General features: G+C 29.8%; 1 protein-coding gene and 1 long non-coding RNA gene across 3 annotated transcripts in view; both read left to right on the top strand.

Annotated features, from left to right (window-relative positions):
* The window catches only part of LOC139523480 (fatty acid 2-hydroxylase-like), a 35,555-nt gene extending 16,825 nt beyond the window's left edge, over positions 1–18,730 (top strand). For both annotated transcript variants that reach the window (XM_071317541.1, XM_071317542.1), the window contains 4 exons: positions 4,111–4,363; positions 7,000–7,166; positions 9,839–10,088; positions 13,557–18,730. In XM_071317541.1, the coding sequence (XP_071173642.1) occupies positions 4,111–4,363; positions 7,000–7,166; positions 9,839–10,088; positions 13,557–13,615 (729 nt within the window). In that variant the 3' untranslated portion in view covers positions 13,616–18,730. The remainder of the gene's footprint in view (positions 1–4,110; positions 4,364–6,999; positions 7,167–9,838; positions 10,089–13,556) is intronic.
* A 1,282-nt stretch (positions 18,731–20,012) lies between these two features.
* Positions 20,013–23,294, top strand: LOC139523481 (uncharacterized). The gene is made up of 2 exons (XR_011664626.1): positions 20,013–22,214; positions 22,263–23,294. It is a non-coding gene; the product is annotated as an uncharacterized lncRNA (long non-coding RNA).
* Positions 23,295–27,204: the final 3,910 nt, after the last annotated feature.

Below are 27,204 nucleotides of genomic sequence, written 5' to 3'. Positions count from 1 at the left end.
AAGTCTTAAATTTATATACTGATCAAATACAGGTATATACAGTCTTAAATTCACATACTGATCAAATACAGGTATATAAAGTCTTAAATTCATAAGGATCAAATACAGGTATACAAAGTCTTAAATTTATATACTGATCAAATACAGGTATATAAAGTCTTAAATTAATATACTGATCAAATACAGGTATATACAGTCTTAAATTCATATACTGATCAAGTACAGGTATATAACCACAAGCTTCCATCCACTCTTATTTCAACAGCTTAAATTTTCTAGTTACCTGATTTACAGTTTTAATGAAATTCTAGTTAATGATTTGGTTTTAAAACAAAATATCTAATATATCTTATTGAATATATCATAATAGAAAATTTTTAAATTATAAAATATTTATGATGTAATATCATTGATTTTAACCACATGTATTTTAAGTTTTAAGAACAATGCATCTCATATCAATATATTTATTTACTACAAACAGAAATGCCTTATGTTTACCAAACAAATATGACATATATTTTACCTACCAACCTTTCAAAATCTCCATGGGAGATTTAAAAGTGCAATGAGACATAGTGCATCTCTTAAACATGTCTATTTAAAGTGTTTTAAATTTAATGTCTACCATTTTAAATAGGTATGTTAGTGCTTAAATGTAAGTTTAACTGCTTTAATGTCTGCTTTGAAATATTTAGTGTTTGAAATAGAGGACTACCTCAGGATTTCAAGTGTCAGGTCAACACCTCTCATTGAAGAGCTCCGCCATATATTTGAAAAGTTTGGAAGTCTGCATGATATATAAGCTTGAACACCATAACATATGTAGTGCAATTTTTGGCAAAGTGGGATTTGACTGACCAAATGTACTTGTTCACATGTCCCAAGACACTGGTTGGTTAAATTGGATTCATTATTATTCATTGGATACCAATTGTCATGGGTTTCAAGGGTACAGGTGAAGCAGGAATTTAAATGTTCAACAAAATAAAAATTTCTATAAAGTTGTATCTAGACTTTGACTGAACCACAAAATCACATGTCCACAAATATGCAAGGTTTCTGCAAGCCACGAAAATTGGTACCCACAAAAATAAATGAATCCACAGTATATCATTTTAATCTTTTTCTAGGCTCATTTATCAAATTTGAAATTTTAACAGAAAATACTCTGAATCTGATTTGGCTGGCTGTAATCAACATTTCAAATTTAGTGCAGGAATAAAAAAGAGGATGTTGAGAAAATTAAAAAGACGGCAAATAATTTAGTGTCTATCCTTTTAAAATTGTGTCTGATATATCAACAAATCAGTCATCCTTGTTGCTATTTATAGAAATAAAAGTATCAGGTGTAACCGGTAAAAATATATTTCTTTTATTGCTTTCCCTCTGTATATTTTATCTATTTTGACAAATGTTTGAAGTTTTAGTTATGAGTTCAGATTGCATTTTTTTTTTTTTTTCTAGTTGATCGACTTTCAGTTCATCAGTATTAAAATGTCCTTTGTACAATGTACTTGTAAAATTTTGATTTTGTGAAAAATAGATTTTTCATTGCTTGTCAATTCTCTTTATTCAGATATTAAACTTATAAATTTGGTATATTATTGTATAATGAATAGTTTCAATATACATATGACTTTTTATTCTGGTTCATACATTTTGACTTGATCATAGTCATGGGATTTGCCAATATTTTACTAAATTGACAGATTCTATATGCTTCTCAGCTTATGGTCATCCTTAGGGATAATGTGCATAATACTTGTTTATTAAAAAAAAGTAGAGTTGCTAAATGTTATATAAGCAATGTTCTAGTTAGTATATTTGGTACTCTATACCAACATTAGTACAGCAATTTTTTCTCATGAAAAAATTATGTTAGGTTCAATTTTAACAATTTTCCAATCATTTCTTGCGGCCAATGGTCATTGATTGATTGAAAAGGGTTGCTTTATGTTATTTCCTTTGCAATAACTTTTAAATCATTCAGCCATTTCCTATCGAATAATTACAATTTATTTTTAGGATGATAAAATGATGGTTAAATTTGACAGAATTATTTCTTGAAAGGGTTTGATAATAATGTTTTTATGTTTTTGAGGCTTTTTAACTACGCTTGTAAAAATCTTACAGATAATTTGGTAAATAGTTTGTCCGAGATTGCTTTGACATTACTCCACATTAGACAGCTTTTTTGATGAACTTAATTCTATGGTCTTAAAAATACTTTCAGATATCAGAGCAATCTGAAACTAGTCAATTGAAGGCATACATGATACACTTTATTTCATGGTTCACTGAACATCTAAATTGCAAATGAGAAAGTGCAATAGCCAGTTGCAGTGACCGTGGCCATGGGACACATACTGTAAACCAACTAATTTTGACCAGCAATATCTGCTAGTAGAAAAATGACACATATATTTATCGTCCAGAATTTGTAAAACTAGGATCTTTCCTTATTTACCTACATCAGATAGTTTGAAATTTGTAAAATTAAACTACGGCATAGTGGACTAAAATGGGCTAAATGTGAAAATATGCTAAAATAAGTTGGTTTTACAGACTTTTAGAAAAAGATAAAACCAATGTAATAGTCAAACTGTAATCTGTCACAAAGTTTGAATGACAAGACTGTTTTTTACACACTTGAATATGATACATTTATAGGAAAAAATTCAATACTTAACTTCTTTAAATTTTATGCCTTATCGCAACAACAATTACAATTTAATCCTAAAGACTTAGCTATTATTTAATGTAGGATCAAAATCCAATTTTAGTAAATTTTTTATGATATACTAACATAAGTTAAATGTTATTTTATAGAGCACTTATCTCTGTATAAATTTGTTTAGATTTACAATGTTTTTGACGGTAGATTTAAACACTACAAGCGTTGTGTGGACACAAGTAAAGATAATTTATAGTCAGATAGGGACATCAACCACCTTAATTTTTGGAATAGGGGTATTATAATATTTTTAGGAAGCATTATGCTAACATAATTCTCATCCCCTCATCCCACTCCCCCCCCCAAAAAAAAATAAATAAATGAATAAATAAAATGAAAAAATAAAGGGAATAATTTAATTCTTATGATTGTAGAAATAACATTTGGTGACAAATATTTTACAATATTTGCCAAAAAAGGATATTTCTTATAAATCTAAAAACTGTATAGAATAAATTGTCTATGAAAATCTCCCCTCCCTTTTGTTAAGTAGTATACAGGACAAAATTAAATAGAAGCTTTTACTAATAGAATTATAATGGATATGTATATACAAATAATTTATACTTGAATTCTCTCTTTATCGGAATGTGGGGTCTAACATGAAAACAAAAGCATTAGTTAGGTGATATATCATGTTTCAATTTAAATTCATTCATTTAAATAAAAACAAATCTGAAGTAATTTAAATGTATAGCAAGTTCTTTAATTCATGTAAATTGTCATGTTGAAATACACTTCAAGCCTAAAATTTGAACAGGTGGTAAAGGAATAATCATGATTCCCAAATTTATAATTGGATGGCGGTGAGATGAAGAACAGCAATGTGTTTTTATGTTGTCATTTATTAGTTTTATTTAGTACCTGTTATTTAAAAAAAATTAAAGAGATGTGGTATGATTGCTAATGAGACAATTACCCAGCATCCAACACAGTTCAAATGAAGTGGATGTATTATTGTAGGCAACAGTATGGCGACTATGGCCTTCAACAATTAGAAAAACCCATATACTGAATGGTTGCCAACATGAAAAATAATTATGAAACAATTCAATTGAGAAAACTAACTGCCTAATTTATAACAGAATAAATTTATGAAACACAAAATATAACAGAATGTCTTCTTACACTCTGTTTATAACATTTGATTCAATTTTATTGATTGGATAATGTAATGCCCTGCCTATAATTAAAGAGGGGCATAAAACTTTTAACTTATATTTTCTAGTTTGAAATCTTGATAAAAAGAACAAAGTAAAAAAGTAACTTTAAAAAAATGTTGTTTGCTTATTGAATTGCTGTCTATCACTCAGACCAGTATAATGTCCAAGATTAAAAAACAGCAAAACTTGAACTTTCTTTTCATTTTGCAGGATGGTCTCATTGATTGGTCGAAACCAATAGTCTGGCAGGTACCCAGTCTTGGTGACAAATATTTTGACTGGGTCCATGTTCCAGTAGATACCCACATGAGATTGTTCCAGTGGGATTTTGTAGAATATTTTTCCCAGTGTTCCTGGTATATAGTTCCTATATTCTGGCTTCCTGTAATGTTTATCTTAATAGGATTGTCCTATTATTCATTGGTGCAGAATCCAGTGGAATGGCCAGCTAATTCTTCCTATAGTAAGTATTTAACCGTATACAGTTATTTTTGCAGGATATAAATTTTTGCTTATTTTGGCGGATATAACAAAAATTGCCAAAATAATTTCTGCCTATTTCAAAGGGCACAGACAATTAAGGTATTGATAAAAGTTTTGAATCCCCTGAAATTTTTCATATATCTTATTCAATGAAAATGGAAATTTTTACACCAGCTAAAATAACCGCTATACGTTTTATGCAAAGGTTAAGTTCAGTATTTTAGTAAATAAACAATTTACATTATGTTCTGTAGCTACAGTAGGCTGTATGGTGACCTATAGTTGTTAACTTCTATGTCATTTGGTCTCTAGTGGATATAAAAAAGAAGATGTGGTATGATTGCCAATGAGTCAACTCTCAACAAGAAACCAAATGACACAGAAATGAACAACTATAGGTCACCAAAGCCCATACGGCATAGTCAGGTATAAAAGGCTTTGAAATGGCAAATGTAAAATATTCAAACAAGAAAACTAAGGGTGTAATTTATGTACAATAAATTAATGAAAAACAAATTTGGAACACATCAACAAATGACAACCACTGAATTACGGGCTCCTGACTCAGGACAGGCATATACATACAGTACCACAAACAATAGAACTATGGCAATTGGACATGCTTTAATACTATATCTGCACTTGAATTTTTACTTGATAACAATTTTGTTCGCTTTGGGGATTCTGTATATAGTCAAGTTATTGGAATTCCCATGGGAACTAACTGTGCACCACTTATTGCAGATCTGTTTTTGTATTGTTATGAGTTACAATTGATGACTAAAATCAGCAAAGACCCATCAAAACAACATTTGATACAAAAATTTAACAATACTTTTAGATATTTGGATGATATATTGGCTCTCAATTGAGACACCTTCAGTATGTATGCTAAAGAAATTTATACTGTTGAACTTACTTTAAATAAAGCTAATACTAACAATGACCACTGCCTTTTCCTCAATCTTTATATCTATATCATTAACAGGAAGCTTAATACAAAAATTTATGATAAAAGAGATGATTTTTCATTTCCTATAGTTAATAATCCATTTTTAGATGGTGACATACCCTTGTCACCATCTTATGGTGTTTAAATATTTCAACTTGTACGATTCGCTCGTGTATGTAACAACGTATTAGATTTTAGGGAGAGAAATTTATGTATTACTGAAAAATTATTACACCAGGTTTTTTTTCGATATCTAGTCAAAACATTTACTAAATTTTATCATTAGTATAAGGAAATAATTCGTAAATATAACTCAACATGCAGATATCTTATACGTTCAGGTATTTAACATCCAATCTTTTATGGTAATATTCTTTACAAAGCACAAAAATGTCAGTATTCACCTCAAATTAGCTAACAAAACCTTTAGAATTAAGATACTATTGTCAGGTCATTAAAGATTGCATAGTTTGGCTTTAATATTGATTCACTTATAGGGGCTTTGCATCTGAATTAAACACATTTAATAATTCTAAAACCAGTTGTTGGCATGACACAGGTTATGTTCTTTTCATATATTTCATGATGGTATAATACTAAACCCCTAACAGGAGGCATTGTGCCTGATATTCTTATGATGAAGACATATTCTTGCAATAAGTTTAATTGAGGTCTGGAGCTGGCATGTCAATAACTGCTAGTAGTCTGTTGTTATTTATGTATTATTGTCTTTTTGTTTATTTTCTTTTGTTTCATATTCAAACATCAGACTCGGACTTCTCTTAAACTGAGTTTTACTTTGCGTATTGTTGTGCATATGTTTTTTCTACAGCTAGTGGTATAGGGGGAGGGTTGAGATCTCAAAAAACATAATTTAACCCTTCCGCAATTTTGCGCCTGTCCCAAGTCAGGAGCCTCTGGCCATTGTTAGTCTGGTATGATTTTTAATTTTAGTTTCTTGTGTATAATTCAGAGTTTAGTATGACTTCCATTATTACTGAACTAGTATACATATTTGTTTAGGGTCCAGCTTAATGACGCCTACAGGTGCGGGAGTTTCTTGCTACATTCTTATGTTTAAGAAGATGTAGTATGCGGGAGTTTCTCACTACATTGAAGACCCAATGACCCATTGGTGGCCTTTGGCTGTTGTCTGCTCTATGTTTTCGGGTTGTTGTCGCTTTGACACATTCCCCATTTCCATTCTCAATTTTAGAATCTGACATGGTTAAACCTGTAAGCTGGATCCCAAACCTCTCCTTACCTGGGACAGTGGTGTAACAGTACAATAAAAGAATAAACTTATGTTTAAGAAGATGCAGTATGAATATGTCATATGTCAAAAACATATGTCAAAAACTTTTGAAGTTTTAAATTATTTTTCAGTGTTATTTATTTTAAAAGAGGGTACGGGAAAGACATTCCCAAAACAAACGGGGACTCAACAAGGTACCAACCAGTAGCTTTTAAATGGAAATTTCACATTTTTTCTTTAATACAATTGATATTGTCTGCTGACTGATTATCTTAAGATCACTGAATTAGTGAATAGTCATTTTGATGAAAGTGTCTATAAAATCAGAAAAGATGAAACATGAATTTGTATTCGTCATTTATTATTCTAAATAAAAATCATGAATTTATGATTTGTATTTATATTGTAGGTATAACAATAAATGGTTGGAATGCTTCCTTATTATATTTACTTGGCTTGATGTTCTGGACTCTGGAGGAGTATATTATTCACCGCTGGTTATTTCACATGAAGCCCCCTGCCGGCTATCCATCTCTCATATTAGTACATTTTCTGTTACATGGTCAACATCATAAGGTAAAACTAAGATAAAGTGTAGATATTTATATACTGTAAATGCAGAAATTATTGCCATGTTTTTATTATTGTGAAAAATGCCATAGGGTTATAATCGCAATAATTTAAACTCATATTTTGAATATTCAGATTTTTATCAATATCACAATTTTCAAAAATGCGTTTTAGTCTAAAATGAAAAAATCGCAACAATAAATGCTAAATAATTTCTGAATTTACAGTACAAGGCATTGTTCCCCTTTGTTGCTATGATATAGACGAGATGTGTGAAAGTAGGGTTAAACAATCAATCAACTCCAGCATTTTCAAATAGCATCATAACTTTTAAAATAGCTGTGATGACCTACAATTATAGCACCCAAGGCCGTTTTAAGAGGGATAGGATGCATCAGGCCCCCTGTTATTGAGCTGCATTGACTTTCTTCGAGTCGTACTCCTCAAGTTGCCTTTGTGGCTCATAGTGCTAAGATGCTGAAGGACCTGTATGAGAACTCTGCAAGTTAATATATACCAGTACACATGCTAAGTTCTTACACATGATTGATTCAAACTTAAATTTTATCCTATATATAAATGATTGTTATCAAATAAAGATTAGTAAATTCTAGTATGTTTTTATTAAAGATTAACCTTTTGATCTTATTATATTTGGGAAGAGGTTGACACACATTTCTTATTGTAAAATTCATCACACAAAATGTAAATTAACATTACTTATTCTTCAGATTGTTGTGTCAGGGTCATTTTCAACACCTGTTTACTAATTTTAATGCATGAAATTCATAACATGGTTACATTTATTATGTCATAGTGATTTGCATTTTAAAGTAAAATATACATTTTTTATGATATTATTAGTTAATAGTACATGTACTGAGGTTATTTTTGTTTATAAAGTGTGACAATTATGTCATAGTGTTTTGCGTTTTAAAGTAAAATTATTTTAAGATGTTATGAATAAGTACTAAATATATTTTTTTTAAAGTGTCTGTATACTTATAAAAATACATAAAATTCAAAACATGATGTGACAATTATGTATTATGTGTTGTATTTTAAAGTAAAATCTATTTTAAGATAGTATTAATTAGTACTCAAGATTATTTTTTTTGAAGTGTAATTCATTATAAGGCTAATGACATGGCTATATATATATAGTCACAGACATGACTATAAATATAATCCAAAAGATGTCTATATATTTAATCCCAGAAGAATCATGTGTTAATGAGATCAGAACCAAAATAAACAAGTGACAATTTTGGCAGCTGATGTTAATGGCTTTAAGATGTTTTGATACTTTTCTTTACACATTGCTTTGCTTTTATTTTGGGTTGATAATTTCTATTTATAGTTTTGCTTTGTTTTTATTTTGGTTTGATAATTTCTATTTATAGTTTTGCTTTGTTTTTATTTTGGGTTTATATTTTCTGTTTATGGTTATCTTAATGCCAAACTGTTAAATTATTTTAATTTGGTCTGATCATTTTCTCAATAAGGTGTTGCTTTGTGTTATTTTGGGTTGATATTTTCTATTTTTAAAAGTTTTATTATTTCTTATTAGGATGCCAAACTGTTAAGTTGGTGGCTAACAACAATTTATGCAATAAAATTTCTGACCTTGCATTATTTTTAACCAAACCTTGGACAAGCTCAGTTTTGTTTGTTTTTACTTTATTATTAATTTTTATCACCACGCTTGACCGTAAGGAAGTATATAGGAGTCCATCTGTCATGTCTGTCACGTCTGTCACACTCTTTTAAATGCTTTTTGAAATAAATGTCAACATGTCCATAGCCATCAGTATAACTAACGACAAGTTAACCCAATTTCATTGTGTTTCTTTTTCTCTCCAAAAACTATAGAAGATGGAGAGAAATTGTATAATGCAAAAATTATCAGCAAAATGAAATCTAATAATAGGTCAATATGGCTGAAATTGTAATATAAAAATAGAAAATGTGGTATGATTGTCAATGAAAGAACTCTTTAGAAGAGATCAAATGATACAGAAATTAACAATTATGGGGCAGCGTACACCCTTCAACAATGACCAAAACTCAATATCACGTACTGGTAGTTGCTTATAAATGATCTGAAATGACAAATGTAAAACAATTCTAACAAGAAAACGATCGGCTTAATGCATGTACAGACGTATAGACTACTTATATGAGTTGTTGGCTTGTTGTCCTTGAATGGTTATCTTTTTTTTGTGTTTTTGTTCAAAACTATTGAAAATTGAGAGAGAAAATTTATAAAGGGTTTTTCAATAAGCAATTAAAGATCTGTTATTAAGTAAAAATGACCAAAGTTTCTAGTGGATTTGATGATATATTTAAAACATAATACATATTTCTCAATAATCTGAAAAACTGTAATCATGGTAATAGAAACTAAGATTGATTGTAAAAAGATTTTGGTTCACACAGTTTCTATTTAACACAAATAACCATTTTAATTCAAAAATGGCAGGTGAGTGAGACAGGCTCCTTGAAGCTTTTAGGTTACCTCAGTTTTAAAAGGTTGTTCACAAACGTTTAAATGTTGCAGAGAATAATCTATTTTATACATATAATCAAATTACCATAGCAAATTTGACAGAAAACCTTAATCAGAGTTTAGAAATGATTATATGCTAAAAATTAAATCTTTCAACATTGTTTTTCAGACACCTATGGATAGTAAAAGACTAGTTTTCCCTCCTATTCCAGCCATAGGCCTGGGGATGGTTATGTACTCTTTATATTGTATGTTTATGCCATCCTCAGCGGCACTTATGATGTTTGCTGGGTCCATTGGTGGTTACCTGGCATATGATATGATCCATTACTACCTTCATCATGGTGTGCCATCAACAACATATTTTAAATCACTTAAAAGATACCATGTCAGACATCATTTTGAAAACCAGCAAAAAGGTAAGATAAATACATATAGAATATACCTACACATTGTTTCAAAATTTTAAATAATTTGAGTAACAGCATGTTTAAGAAAAAGGTAGAACAATAGGCTTTGTGAAATCATTTCTTTCTTTCTTCTATGTCAAGAAAAAAAATATCATGTTTTGAAACAGTTTATACCGGTCTCTTTTCTCTTTATATCATAACTCTGATTCAAACATATAATTATTAATTCTAATATGTAAAGTCTAATATTATATTAATTCTCTAGAAATAGAATATCATAATAACATATTTATTAGCTCACCTTTCCAAAAGGAAATGTGAGCTTTTGCCATCACTTGGCGTCCGTTGTCGTCCGTCCGTCCTTCGTCATCCGTCCATCGTAAACTATTTCAAAGATCTTCTCCTCTGAAACTGCTGAACCAATTCATCTGATTGATTTCTAGGGTATCTAGAATAAAGTTTGTGTTTTAATTCCCATTTCATAAAAAAACATGGCCGCCATGGCTAAAAATAGAACATAGGGGTAAAATGCAGATTTTAGCTTATAACTGAAAAACCAAAGCATTTAGAGCAAATCTGACATGGGGTAAATATGTTTGTCAGGTCAAGATCTATCTGCCCTGAAATTTTCAGATGCCCCTGAATTGGTAATTTTAAGGAAATTTTGCTGTGTTTGGTTATTATCTTGAATATTATTATAGATGTAGATAAACTGTAAACAGCAATTATGTAATGCTTGGGATATACAATGTTTTTTTATACTTTCATCATAAATTATATTATGAACACGAGACAAACGAGACATTTCAGTGTGTCCACTCTTGTTTTTATACGACCGCAAAATTTGAAAAATTTTTCGTCGTATATTGCTATCACGTTGGCGTCGGCGTCGTCGTCGTCGTCGTCGTCCGGCGTCCGAATACTTTTAGTTTTCGCACTCTAACTTTAGTAAAAGTGAATGGAAATCTATGAAATTTTAACACAAGGTTTATGACCACAAAAGGAAGGTTGGTATTGATTTTGGGAGTTTTGGTCCCAACATTTTAGGAATTAGGGGCCAAAAAGGGCCCAAATAAGCATTTTCTTGGTTTTCGCACTATAACTTTAGTTTAAGTGAATGGAAATCTATGAAATTTTAACACAAGGTTTATGACCACAAAAGGAAGGTTGGTATTGATTTTGGGAGTTTTGGTCCCAACATTTTAGGAATTAGGGGCCAAAAAGGGCCCAAATAAGCATTTTCTTGGTTTTCGCACTATAACTTTAGTTTAAGTGAATAGAAATCTATGAAATTTTGACACAAGGTTTATGACCACAAAAGGAAGGTTGGGATTGATTTTGGGGGTTTTGGTTCCAACAGTTTAGGAATTAAGGGCCAAAAAAGGGCCCAAATAAGCATTATTCTTGGTTTTCGCACAATAACTTTAGTATAAGTAAATAGAAATCAATGAAATTTTAGCACAAGGTTTATGACCACAAAAGGAAGGTTGGGATTGATTTTTGGAGTTGAGGTCACAACAGTTTATGAATTAGGGGCCAAAAAGGGGTCCTATTAAGCATTATTTTTGGTTTTTGCACCATAACTTTAGTATAAGTAAATAGAAATCTATGAAATTTAAACACAAGGTTTATGACCATAAAAGGAAGGTTGGGTTTGATTTTGGGAGTTTTGGTCCTAACAGTTTAGGAATAAGGGGCCCAAAGGGTCCAAAATTGAACTTTGTGTGATTTCATCAAAAATTGAATAATTGGGGTTCTTTGATATGCCGAATCTAACTATGTATGTAGATTCTTAATTTTTGGTCCCGTTTTCAAATTGGTCTACATTAAGGTCCAAAGGGTCCAAAATTAAACTTAGTTTGATTTTAACAAAAATTGAATCCTTGGGGTTCTTTGATATGCTGAATTTAAAAATGTACTTAGATTTTTAATTATTGGCCTAGTTTTCAAGTTGGTCCAAATGGGGGTCCAAAATTAAACTTTGTTTGATTTCTTCAAAAATTGAATAAATGGGTTCTTTGATATGCCAAATCTAACTGTGTATGTAGATTCTTAATTTTTGGTCCAGTTTTCAAATTGGTCTACATTAAGGTCCAAAGGGTCCAAATTAAACTAAGTTTGATTTTAACAAAAATTAAATTCTTGGGCTTATTTGATATGCTTTATCTAAATATGTACTTTGATTTTTGATTATGGGCCCAGTTTTCAAGTTGGTCCAAATCAGGATTCCATATCAAGTATTGTGCAATAGCAAGAAATTTTCAATTGCACAGTATTGCACAATAGCAAGAAATATCTAATTGCACAATATTGTGCAATAGCAATTAATTTTCAATTGGAGTTATCTTTCTTTGTATAGAATAGTAGTTGATAATATATGTTGGAAATTTGCCAGACATGACTATGATGTCATTTTCTATTTTTATTTGCCAATAACTTTATGTAAATAACTTCATTGGAAATTTGCCAATATAAAATGTTGCTGATGAAGCTTTTTTTCCTTATCTTATCTAAAATGTTTTAGATAATGTATGTTGGAAATTTGCCAGACATGACTATGATGTCATTTTCTATTTTTATTTGCCAATAACTTTATGTAAATAACTTCATTGGAAATTTGCCAATATAAAATGTTGCTGATGAAGTTTTTTTTATTGTTTTATACAATAAACAATGTATATTCACTTTTAATACCAACCAATCTTTACCATTCAGTGATAACAAGCACTTTATTTTACATTTTAATATTTTATGATGTATTTAAAAGAGTAGTTATTGTTGCAAACTCCATTAGAAATTTGAATTGATATCAGTTTTGGAAAAAGGGAAACGGGGATGTGAAAAAAGGGGGGGGGGTTAAATTTTTCTCATTTCAGATTTCATAAATAAAAAGAAAATTTCTTCAAACATTTTTTTGAGAGGATTAATATTCAACAGCATAGTGAATTGCTCAAAGGCAAAAAAAAACTTTTAAGTTCATTAGACCACATTCATTCTGTGTCAGAAACCTATGCTGTGTCAACTATTTAATTTTAGATTTAAATAAGAAGAAATCTTTAATTGATTTGTAAAATCTTGACATTTGTTTTGTGTAAAAAAAAACATGTAATGTCAAAAATTTGATCACAATCCAAATTCAGAGCTGTATCACGCTTGAATGTTTTGTCCATACTTGCCCCAACTGTTCAGGGTTCGACCTCTGCGGTCGTATAAAGCTGCGCCCTGCGGAGCACCTGGTTGCTTTTGAAGAAGATATGACAGAATCGAAGAACCATTTATATAAATTGAAAACCCAAAATAATCATTGATGGAAGATTTAAGCAAAAAATTTAAGGTGAGCGATTCAGGCTCTTGAGAGCCTCTTGTGTTTGCATGAAGTCATGATACGTAACATTCCTTATTGACCAATGATTGATTTAATAAAGTATTCATATTCATATTTAAAAATGTTTTTTACTCAGACTTTTCAAATTGCAGGTTTTGGAATTTCCTCTAAGATGTGGGATTATCCATTCCATACCCTGATTGAGGGGTAAACTTGTGGCCTTACAGACTTATTATGCTGGAATGTGTATGGTACCATCTTACACAGACATAACTAGAATTTCCAAAAAGACAGATCTGCTTCTAAACGGGCATTATCTACCTGTATAAATACAACATGTCTGCTGAAAGGCTATTTCATACCTGTGTAAAGACAAACACTCTGCTGAATTAATACCTGTGTAGAGCAATCACCTCTAGATAGTGGATCTTTCCTTCCTACTACAACCGTGACAGCAGAATCTGACTCTGATGTTATTATCGGTGTTCTACCGCTAAGAATCTGGCCCCCTGTTTCAAAAAAAGGGTACAACTATGATTTATTGTCCTATATCAGCCCTCAATTTATAAATTAAAATTTTTGGAGATGACATTACTTACCGGTAGTTAAAAAACTTACCTTGTGTCTGATCCATATGTTCTTTTGAACAATCTAATATGTTAAAGCTACGTTGAAGTTTACTACAATTACAATAAATTCTAGTCGGACATTTTTTTATGAAAGAAACAGGAGATAGGTTCATTTTTACAAAAGTTAAACTCCTTAGGGATAGTGATGTTGTCAATGATGCGTTATCTTTCTTCCATACTCTTGTACAAAAATATAATATAATCAGTCTGCTTATAATCTTATACTTGTGTCATTTGCACATAGTTTTATTCAGCCAAAGTTTTTGTTTTGTATTCGTTTTGTTTTGTAATTGGTTTTGTTCAAGTATTTGAAAACATTAATTCAATTTTTCAAAACAAACTGTTTTCTAGACTTTTAATATGCTACTGTACAAATTTCGAGGGTGCATCTATGCTTGGCCATTTTTCTGTTGGATGAGAAAAAAGCCAATAGAAATTTTTGATTAAAATTGCTCTTAATGTGTCTTATATAAAAAGAGTTATTGATAAAAAAAAAGAGTTTGCGATTAATTTTCATTTCATGAATTCATTGATTGCATAGAATCACTTTAATGTCACCATTTCTAAAAAACTTTAAAAGATTGAGCAAATAAAGTTTCTTTTTAATGTTTACTCTCCGCCAAAGTAATTCATTACCCTTTGACCTTTTAAGTACGTCTTTTTTTTTGGTATATTTTAGATTAGATTTAGGTATAGTGCTTTACATATTTTCGTAGATATATATAATATAACATTCTTTTTTGAAAGTAGTATTTCCATTTTCATGGGTTTATAATTTAGATATATTGTGTTTATAAGCTAAAAAAAAAATAGGAATTTCAGAATTTCTTTTTATATCAATATCTGTACTTGAAAACTGAACATAGTGCTACTATATACAGCAGAGTGCCACAACTACATTTAAAAAATATTTTTATAGGTTTAAAGTTTGAAATAATTTAAAATATCATATGGTATTCTGAGTGTTGTTGGTATTTTTATTCGCACCATGTTTTGTTCGAGGTTTCTGCATTATATTACCTTCGCTGTGTTCATTTGTTTTGTTTTAGGCCTTATATAAACATGTATATATAAGAGTCACTGATGAGTCTTTCGTAGACAAAACACACATCTGGCATACTAAATTAAAACTGGTATCTTTGATGAACCAGTACAATATAGTGTATATTGATAAATGAAAAATTCATACTAGAAACATAGCAAAAATAAGATAAATACCTAAAATTTCGTGATATAAAGTTACAAGAGAATCTTCTGTTAAAAAAATTCTGAAAATTAAATGATTATAGCCCATGAAACTTTTTTAAATGTGTTTGTTTTATAGTATTTTTTTTATATTTTTGTCAGTCATATCTGAACTGTTTATTTATCTGATGTTAGTTTGTTGTCAAAACATATTCTGTTGCCATAGTGATGTTATTAATAAATTGGTTGTGTTGTTGAAAAAACTATTATCATGTTATTCCACCCTAAGACCTCATATATTTCCCTTTAGTGTATATAAATGATATTGTATATTTTGTTGATTTTATTTTTATGTATAATAAGTAATAAAATATTCTAATTTTGTATAATGATGAAAAAGAAATATCATATAGTTTTTCATGATGGTTACACACATTGTGACTTGACACTGCAAAACCTGAAGCAAATGAAAAGTGCATTTATTGCCGTCTTCAAGTTAAGACACAGTGAGGGCTTTAACATAGAGCTTTAGTTTTTCACCTCACATCAAGGTGGAGATAACTAGCACCACAGGTTTGAGCCTTATGGAAGTACACCACTAATTCATGGTCCCATTGCTTTCTATGTTAAATTCCTCTGTTTCAAGCAGGCACACCTCTTTTGTTTTAAGTTCAAATAAAGTGGCAATCATTGCATGTCAAAGCAACACTTTATGGTGTCTTGTACCGAAAAATCAACATACATTTAATGGGATATGAGAAAGAACTGGTTCCGGGAACTTCGGATGTACCAAAAACCGGTACTTCATATCTACAAAAAGACAAATTGTACCCTGTATTTAAAATTTGGAGCAGTTATTTTAATATTCAAAATTAAAAGTTCAAAAGTGTTCCACAATGATCACCAGTCCTTCAGCTTTCATTTGATACCAAAATTAACCATAAATATTCTACATATTTTTTGTTAAATATGTACTACTTTCTGGTATGTGCTTTCTGGCCGGGCCAGAATTAGTGGTGTTACAACTTATTCTGTGCTTTAATATATTAACTGATTCTTCATCTATGTTAAAAATATTTTCTAGATTTTAGTAAGGAGAAATAATGTGGACAAATTCTAAAGCAAGTTAATTTACTAAGTATGATATTATTTTCTTTTCCCCTGAATTTTTCTTTGAATTAAGTCACCTATACTATTTTTACAAATATTTCAATTTGATAAAGCTAGCTAATACAGCATTTAGTGCACAATTAGAAAAAAATAAAAATTAAGGGGAATAATGTTAAATTCTACAAATCTGATGTACATCCCTATGAAAGACAGTAATTATTTGACAAAAAATTAATTCATTTTTTAGTATTTAGTATTTTGATGGCCTTCTAAAAACTAGTCGTGCAATACAAAATACATTTTGTTTTGATTTGTTTAGCTTTTGTACATGTTTTTTTTTATAATCTGTATTTGTTCTTAAGAGTAGTTGTTTTCTGTTTTTTTTTATATACTGCAAATGAAGAAATCCATATTAAAATATTAAACAGAATTTTTTGTTTTTCACATATGAACTTGCTATACATAATATAAATAATGTTGCCTCTACAAAAACGATAATAACATATTCCTGCTTTTAACAAAACATCTGGACATTGATTTCATTCATAACCTGATTTAAAATATCATTAAATTGAGAAAAAATAATGGAGAAATCATACTTGCACCATTGAACAGAATAAATAAATTAATATAAAAGCATATATCATAAGCTCTCCTTTTCTGGTTAATATTATTGTGTGTTGAACACAACACTAGTACTATAAATTCTACTACAGTGGATTCATTTAATTTCATGGGTAATAATTTTCATGGATTGCAGAAAAATTGCATTTTCGTTGATTTTGTTTTTTTGTGGTTTTGCCAATCTCAGTATACTAGCATATTGAAAATATCTTATCATTTGAATTTTTGGTTCCCCTGTACCCACGAAACCCACGAAAAATTGTATCCAATGAATTATAATGAATCCACAGTATACCTATTATTCTAAAATAAAGAAATTGTAACAGGCTATTATTTAAACTTGGAATTATTTTTAATTATTAAATTTGCTTGATTTCTTGTTATTGAATTTTTTAATAAATTCCATGTTTATTATGTACTGAAATGTTCTGAGCTGCGCACAACTTTCTATTACAAAGAAAATAGTATATTTTCAATAAATGTACTATGCCACGCACAACACTATCTAACCAAAATACATTGTATGGAAAATGTTATTAACCGCTCAAAAGATTATAATACCAAATAAACATGGAATTTATTCAAAATTTTAAACACAAGAAATTATGCAAATTCCATAATTGAAAATAATTCCAAGTTCAAATAATAGCCTGTTATGTACTAATATGTTAGAAGCCTACATTTACAGTGCTGTGTAGTTATTAATTGTGATGTATACATAACTCAGGTTTTGTATTTATTGTTGACCTTTGACCTTTGTTGTAATCTTTGACCTATCAAATGGCTGTTGTTAATATTGTAAACCAAATTTTTTTTTTATCTGTTAAGTTTCTACATATTGTTACGCTTTTCATAAATAAATAGCCATGCTTAAATTATCATTAACTACTGCAATAGTGTATTGTTAAAAATATAGTTGTTCAACCTTTAAAGGTCATTGGAAGATTTCTCTGTTTCACGGACTAGAATTTATCATTCAAAAGTGTGCAATATGTTAGATTCTTCTTTGTTGTTAAATCTTTTTTTGTTTTGAATATTAGTACAAATTTTTAACAATTAATATTTATAGTACAATCACGTTTTATACTCAATATTTTTTTATTATTTGGTGCAATTACAAAACAATAATACTGAATTAAAAAGTAAATATTGACGATAAAGACAAACTAGATGCATGTTTAGTGGTAAAGTGTAGGTTAACTTATTTTCATGGAGACTTTATTTTGGCGTGAAGCACTTTCAAGGCTGATTTAATTTCACAATTTTAAAATCTAATTGATGAAGTTTAAAAAGAAAGATCCAAGCTTTACAGTTTTGGGACGATATGTATTTGTCTACTCATAAAAGTCACAAAAACTATTTGGTTTGCAATAATCAAGACATAAGAACCTCCTTTACCAATTTTAATTCAAATTTAAATAAATGCCTCTTTGTCATAAAAAAAACTTAATTGATTGCTGCAAGAAATAATTTGATTAAAAAAAGGCAACAGTATTAATACTTCCAAATAAATTAGAAGATAACTTATTAAATAAGAGGTTTATATGAATTAAACGTTACCATCCCTTGTGATAAATACCTGTTAAGTAATGGAAACATATTTCATTCTTTTATTGTTAAAAGTAATTGTTTAAATGTTGACATGTGCTTCATATACATATAATAGTTTTATATCACTTGTGTTCGTTCCTTTACTCTTGATGATATCTATTGCTGCTAGTAAAAATTTCTTCTCTGGAATAGTGGAATAATTGATAAAAATCCAGTATAAAAAAACACATATATTGCTCTGGCTTTGTGGTCATAATTTTTTTAGCACAATTATTGTACTACTGTAAGACTCAGAAATCAACCAATATACAGGAGTTGGTGTTTGAGACACCAATTGTGTTTTTTGTGTACTGAATAAATTTTATGGCAAAGGGCCCTGATGTACTGTATTTCACTACTGGATCCCTGTCATGTAATTTTACTGTTTTAGTGAAAAACCTAACAGTAAAAAAGTGGTAACAGTAAATCGGAGATGTTACACAGTGTAAATGCATTGCTATTGTCTCTTCCTGTCTGGTTAGTCTTCTGTTGAAGTTATTTATAGATATATCCATGTGAAATGAAAGTAGTGTTATTATCATGATATTTTTGTTAAGTTCTTTCTTGATGACCATAACTTCAAATTATTGGTCTTGATCTTAAATATTATTTTTATGGTACCTTAATATGTCTTTATTTTCCAAGGGTTGTATTATTTTTATTGAGAATTTTCATCTTAAAATTTTTGTAAGAATTTGCTGGTTACCGTCCCTATTTTGATAAAAGAATAAATGGTTTTATTATTAGAATTTTTTAATGAAAGAATTAAGGTGTCCTGTTATAAATTAAGACAAAAGACACATTTGATAAAGTATCCCCTTTTTGCAGGAGAAGAGAACACATTATAAAGGAGTAGGTTCAGTAAGACCCCTTTTTGGCCCCAAAATATAGCAGTTTTACAAAATTGTTAAAATGTAAACCTTTAGTTATTTATTGGACAGAAGAATGCTTCTGCTACATAAATATGAGCTGTTTTTGACAATACAATGCACATATATCCGGTACTAGCACCATTAAGTCATGCTAAACTACTGAAATCCTCATAATTCTAGCATTTTAGTTAAATTTTAGACGGTTTTCGTGTAAAACGAAAGTGGCCGCATTCGTGTTCATCCTTAATATTGAAATGTAAGTTGTATTTTATGATAATACATAACATATATAAAGGTTGAGGATGAACACGGATGCGGCCACTTTCATTTTTACCAAAAACCATCTGAAAAGAGACATTTTTCGGCATATTAGGTAGATTTTTCATATTAGAGCTTGAATCGGATCGTTTTTAATGACTTAATCTGTTAAAATCTTTCACATAAACTAATTAATTCAAATAAAATAGACACTTAAGTGTTTAAAAAGTGGTCAAAATCTTTCGTCATATGAACCTGAAATTTGAGCCCAAAATCCGTCCTTACCGGACCTACTCCTTTAATGATGTGCTATTTCATGTTTGGTTTATAGAGATACAACCACAGACATCAAAATTCTGTTTAAGTTAATTTGTTAGCAATTGTGCTGAACATATTTCAAGATCTAATTGTATAAAAAAAAAAGTAAAAGAATTTATAAGTTTATATAAAATTTCAGTATATTTGGTAAGAATTGACATGCAAAAATTAGGAATGATCGGGAAGTAAAATCAAAGGTTGCAGTCTATATATTTCTTTATCAAATGTTTTATAAGGCAGGGAACAGCTGGTGAAATTCCTAGTGTTAATAATTTAATCATGAACTATATAGGCAGCAGTTCTATTTATAAATGGTTTGCTATGCTTTGTAAATATTGGTATTTTTATAAATTATTTGCTGCTATGTGCTGTGTATGTGTGAAAAACAGTGGGTAAAAATAGTGTTCTGTTGCAAATATTTATGTGTATATTGTTATTGTATAGAAGTATATATTTATTTATGTAATATTATGAAAGATATTTGGATGAATTTAGAAAGGTTTTTCAATGACCTTTGTTCAAGGTTAATATTAATTTTTAAACTGTTTTTTTCTTCTCCAAATCTGGTTATTGATTGAGGGTGTTTGATGTTAATCGTGTTTATCAGATTATTGATTTTGGAAAAGGCTTGTCCCCTCAGTTGATTTAAAACTGTTTAACCAATGCTTTCCCAACTTTAAAATGTTATTACTGATGACAAAAAGAGGTCTAACTTGACAATTTTCACTGTTTAGGTTCAGAATTTGTGTCCCTGGTTTGATTTTGAAATCACCCTTTAACTCGTTTCTGTGCAATAACTTGTTAACTACTAAAAAAATGCTTTTCATATTTTAATATATTGTTACTGATGACAAACTTGAGGTCAAGTTTGAAATTGTCATTTTTGCCATTTAGAAGTGTTGCATGGCCCTTGATTTATTAAAACAAGTCACTTTATGTTATTTCTGTGCAATAAGTTGATATTTGTATTTGAAAGAGATCTCAAGATATTCACTTTAGTAGTAAATTTTAATGAATGCCTGAAAAATATTAATTAAAGGGGAATGTTATATTGAAAACATTTTTAATACCTAATTTGACTAATTTTGTGTGTGGAAATTTTGCGTTAACCTTGTAGATGTCCTCATTTGGTATTATCCCAAATCATTAAGAAAATAAAATTTTAAACACCACCTCTGAATCTCCAAAGTGAATTTATGAGGTCTTCATGTGTTTGGTTCACACCTTTTATTACATTAGATTTATGATCCCATAAGCATGTACATCAAGACCACATTTTCCCATTTAGTGACTGTCTTCACATTTTTCTAAATTAAGCCATGTATTTTAAGAACCTATTTGGCTATTCTTTTAAGGACCCTTTGGTCAGAAAGCTCATTAAGTTTTTACCTATTTATGCATTCCCAGCTTTCAAATGTTAAGGTTGGAGTTTAATCCAGAAAAGCATTTCAAACTCAGCAAATTTATAAATTGTTATTTTCATATACCATGCAGAAAAAATAATAATTGTAGAATTTGATTAAGAGCATTTTATCGGTTATGAATAATTCAAAAATTCTGTGGTGAATAGAATTTTTACCTTATTTAAGAAAAAATAAAATTCGTTAGTCCCATTTTGTATGTATGTAGTTTGTAGCGGTTTCGGAAGCATAGCTTTTAGAGTAGTTTTGAGACCTAGTATGTTTTGTGTGTTTTATCAAGCAATACATCTTTTAGTTATAGGATAGCTGAACACAGATCTTGTGAGCTATATAGATATAAAACTTACTTGTGAATTAAAGCTTAGGAAAGATTGTCTCAGTAAATACATATACTGTTGTTCATGAATTCAATGATTTAATTCCTTCGTATAAGTGGATTTTTAACGATTTTACCCGTTAAGGTCTTGAACAGTAGGCGATTCCATGGTAACAAATATGATTTACTAAATTTTAGAATGATAAAGGTCTTCTTTTTTTAATTTTTTTTTTTTAAATATTTCTTTTACTCTAGTAGCATAAGCCAATGTTCAATATAAGAAATCTCTTGTGAATATCAGTACATAATTTTATTGTTAAATCTTACAAAAAATATTTGTTGATTAACATGCCACACACACAGTCACATATTCATTACCTCTAATCATGCATTTTATTGTATGATAAACTTTGTGTTCACAGTAGAAGTAGTACACATATTTGTTCGCACCAAAACATGATACTCTTAGTTCCCAATGAGTGGTTAAGTCAAACACTGAGAGCTTTAGGACTGAAGGTTCCCAATGAGTGGTTAGGTCAAACACTGATAGCTTTAGGACTGAAGATCTTGCATTATACATTCCAATTCCTGAGGAGAGGATACACTTTATAATAAAATCTCAAAATCAACTTTTAAATATAAGTGTAGCTTTGGTTATCAGTTCACACCAAATTTGGCACTGAAAAACATAGTCAGAAAAAACACAGCCATTCAATTGGTTGCAATTTGAAAAAAAAGTGACTCCCTCAACTTTGCAGTGCTTTAGTCAATGTTTTGCAGCAATACATAAATCAGTTAGCTGTGAATCAATTTTTTTTTCGAAGAATTTTTTTTTTAATACACACATGGCTATAAGCATTCCTAATGAAGATAAATCAAGGAATCATACATTATATAAAAATGTTTAATTATAATGGACTTTTTTTATTTTTATTATTAATAGTAAGGTGTATGCGACTCTTTTCACAAAACATTTTACAAGTAAAATACTCGCAAGTCTTAAACTTTTCAGTAAAACTTACTATTCATTTTGATTGTTCGATTTTTTGTGAAAAGGGTCCTTGGGCTAGAAATTTAATAAAATTATGATATTTATTATAGGTAATAGACGACCTGCTTTTGAAATAAATTATAAAATGAGAATTGATATATCATATAATTATATTTTGTACTCAGACCTGAAGCTTGTGATGGACGCACTTGCATTTTTTAGATATTTTGATTTGAAAAAAAAAATATATTTCAATACATTGTAGTGATTATAAGTGATTTGAATGAAACATTGATAATTTTTTTACTTGCAAAATGATTTTTTTGAAGATCTAAATCATATATTTTTATGACATGAGTGGTCAAAATGAGAGAAAAATAAATAATTTTGTCAAAAGAAGAATGATTGTTAGATATACCGGTATACAATAAAAACTGAGATAGAAATTCTCAATCCATGTATTTGTTTATGCATAATATATGTATTTTTGTTGGAAAAGTTTACACAGTTTTATAACAAGCTGGTTATGTTTTTGTGGTCGTCATACATAATGTCAATAAACTATATACAATATTGTTTCATAGTGTGTATTTAGACAATGAGGGTTTTTTTCCATTTGTTTAGCCAATTTAAACTTCCCTTACTGGCTGATTATTTTGAAATGATCCCCTTCTCCGCATTCATTGGCCAGTATTTTAATCTCAGTTGTCATTGGTAAAAAATATTATTCTCAGTATTACATTGGTCAAAAATTTATGTTCTCAGTATTTCATTTCAAAATTTATTACCCTCCTATGATTTTGCTATTGCCTGACATCAGGAAGAAGATTACCTTGCCCGAAAGGACTATATTTTTAATGGGTCATTAAACAATACGTTGCAAATCAAGATTTGGAGATGTGGTATGATTGTCAATGAGACAACTATTTATCAGTGACCGCATGATGCAGATGTAATTAACTATAGTTCACCATTAGGCCTTCAATAATGAGCAAAACTTCAACCATATAGGAAGGTAGAAAATCCCTCAGCATGTCAAAATGTCAAACAATTCAAAAGAGAAAATCCAAGCTGGAGTTGTGCTTAATCAATAAATGAGAAACAAGTCATGTAGACTACAACTAACAACAACCACTCAACAAGAATCTGCTACCTCAGGATAGTCACATAAAATATGTGTCTTGATTAATCATATATGTGAAGACATGACCCTACCCCTAAACTTGGACATATATAGATTAGACCGTTGTTTTTCCTGATTGCATGGTTTTATACTGGTAATTTTTGGGGCCCTTTATAGCTTGCTGTTCAGTGTTAGTCTAGGCTCCTTATTAAAGACCGTACCATGACCTAGAATTGTTTACTTTTATGAATTGTGACTTGGATGGAGAGTTGTCTCATTGGCACTCATACCACATCTTCCTATATCTATAACTTGTTGAACTATGAGTTATTGCTCACTTATATCTCCACCAATACCTCTATGTAAGAATTTTAGTAAACAGGTAGTTGATAAGCAAAGGTTGATTCCAAATTCTAGAATGTATTGATCTGTGGAGAAAAATGTTACAGAATTTTATACATTACAATGAACAGCTCACTCATTGGACAAAAATATAATAATTTTGTAAACAGGAAGCTGATAAGCCATTATACAAAAGTATCTCACATGAAACTGGACACCAAATTTCCAGAAACTTTTGATTTGATTTGACCCTTCTCTGTGGCATCCATCTTGCTACTCATGTTAGTTTAAACCAGTGATAAGTCTAATTTTGTATGTCACATTCTTGGGAAAGGGGACAGGATTGTAGTTGTGACATTAAACATATCTGTTGTCATTTGTGAAACGAATATTTCACAACAGTAAACCAACTTGTGAAGGTGTCCTTAAAATTTACAAAGAGATGAATAAATTTCACCCCTTAGAAATTTTGCTTTAAAGCTTCCTTGTGAGCAGCAACACTCAATCAAAGAAAGCATGATAGGAAATACAAGCCTATAAATCACATCAACTGGGAGATACATATACCGGTACTCTGTACACAGGAGCTGTTGGAATGTTGTTACATAGAAATGCATGGAAAGTTTACAATTGGGGAGCTGAAATTATCTTTTTTGTCATAAAATTATGTTTTCAACCAACCCTCATTGTAAATTTCTAAATGTAAGTAAAGATATGAGGCAGAATTAGCTGTTGTTTTCTTTTTCTAAAGTTTAATGGGATATGAGCCCAACATAGTCACAAAATTTTGAATTATTTAGTGAGAGAACGTCATCTTAACAGTAGAAGATGAAGTAAAGAATATATTGCTAACTTCGTTTCTTTCCCATATGAAGTCAGCCTCATGATTGAAGGAACAAGTCTGAAAGCGGAGGAACGCATTGGGTTCCAATGGGAATGTAGATTGTTTGTAGAACAACACAGCCTTAAAACGTTACAAATATTTCATCAATAAAACATCAATCATCTTGATAATGTCAGTTTCTTATGTTTGAAACAGATTAATTATTTAAAAAGTACTTCTTTTTTAAAATCTAATCTTCTCTCTATCTATACTTTCAGTTACCAATTTAAAATAAACACAAACTGTAAAATTTGCTAAATATGGACATTTTCTTTAAGGAACAATTAATCAAAAATGGGTAGCAATTAGTTGAATTAATGACCTTGATCTGCTTATAAACTTAGCAATGTCAGTTTTGCATCTTACTGATTCACTTTGTTGATTTCGGCCCAAAAATGCAGTCTTACCCCATTGTTATATTTTTAACAATATCAAACCTGTTTATTTATGGATTAAAGTTATGGTTACAACTTTTCCACTAAACTCCTTAGGGAACATTCATGTTAAGTTTGGTAACATTTGGCTCAATATTTTCAAAGGAGATTTGTTTTTAAAGTGTACAATGACAGATGGACGGGCGATATCTTTTTGCTCCAAAAAGTAACTCATTTGCGCCACAACTTAATTGCGCCAATACTTCTTTTGCGCCACCTAATTTTCAAAACTATAGGTATCATTTGCGCCAATACAATAATCATCTAATTGCGCTAATTTTATTTCTTTTTGTAATATTCTGTGAAATTCTGCTTGATTTTCAGGTCAAGCCAGATGCAGTTTTCTTCTCTTTCTATACATTGACTGACGCACATATTTTAAATCTTTCTTTTCTAAATTTTCTTCTTCAATTTCGAAGAGCTCTGAATTCATTATTTTTGAAGGTCGCTCTGACAACAAATCGGTTGGTTTTCTTTCGCATGAAGTTCTAATTTCTGGACATTTGTTTCGTGAATATGATCTAATTCTCCATTCAAAATAATTGTACACGATTCATCTGTGAATAACATAGCACAATACGACAACTGTACAGCTCCACCTTATTTTTCCAGTTTTCTTTACAAATGCCTGAGGAAATTTGTGTTCTTCAACAATGATGACCGGTTTTCCTCTATCAGACTATTTTCTTGAATGGTATATCAGACATCTTGACTAGTGAAAAATATTCTATTACTAAACAATTTATTTTTTGGTGAGTTTTCTTAAATTTGATGAGTGTTTAGTTAAATCTTAAGTGGAAAGGTTAATTATCGTACATGTATGATATAGGAAAACATGTACAGGTATAATAGGTAAGAAATATTTACAGGTAAATGTGGTGCAATTTCATTTCATTAATTGGCGCAATTAATACCATCAAAATAAAAGAGAGTGGCGCAATTAATACCTTTTCAAAACTGCAATTGGCGCAATTAATACCTTTTCAAAACTGCAATTGGCGCAATTTGATTCTGCCCAGATCGACAGACTGCAATGGCATATGCCAAGAGATGGCATTTATCACCAATCAATCAATCCTTTCCATTTTTTTCTCCTTCAAACAACTGTTTTTTTCTAGCCAAAGATTTGCCGTTCAGAGTTTTGCATTTTAAATTGATAAAACCTTCATAGTTATCCCATAACTGTTTTAAAATCAACTATTTTGGAGACTGCTGTCTTTTTAATTTAATTCTTTTCAATATAACTACTAAGGATTGTTAAATCAAATTAACATACTTTTAATACTAGATTTATAAAAAAAAGATATTCTTTAAGAAGAGTTGGTGACCCATATTCTCCGCATAACTCATTGATTTCCACCTACATCCGCCCTACATTTGCATTCTTTTATGTAGGTTTCAGAAATTTTACTATCTGAAAAAAATATTTGAAAAAGGAATTATCTTCAAAACATTTGTTAAATGGTCTAAAAATGAACTCAAATTCAAGAGGAAATCAAGTTGTTTGTGTACCATGGGGGACACATTTTCGCCACAATGTATGATATGACTATTCTTGTTATCCTGGTTTATTATAATAATGAATGTTTGTAATTACATGAATAAGCTTGAAAGATCATTTCTATACGATTTCCCTCACAAATATTTACTTTAAGACTGTGCATGATTGCATGCCATATAAATCTTAAATAATAGCCAAAATTG

The sequence above is a fragment of the Mytilus edulis genome, chromosome 5 (genome assembly GCF_963676685.1).
Source record: "Mytilus edulis chromosome 5, xbMytEdul2.2, whole genome shotgun sequence".
In the NCBI taxonomy this organism is placed as follows: Eukaryota; Metazoa; Mollusca; class Bivalvia; order Mytilida; family Mytilidae; genus Mytilus; species Mytilus edulis.
This window is presented reverse-complemented; position numbering and strand designations above follow the sequence as displayed.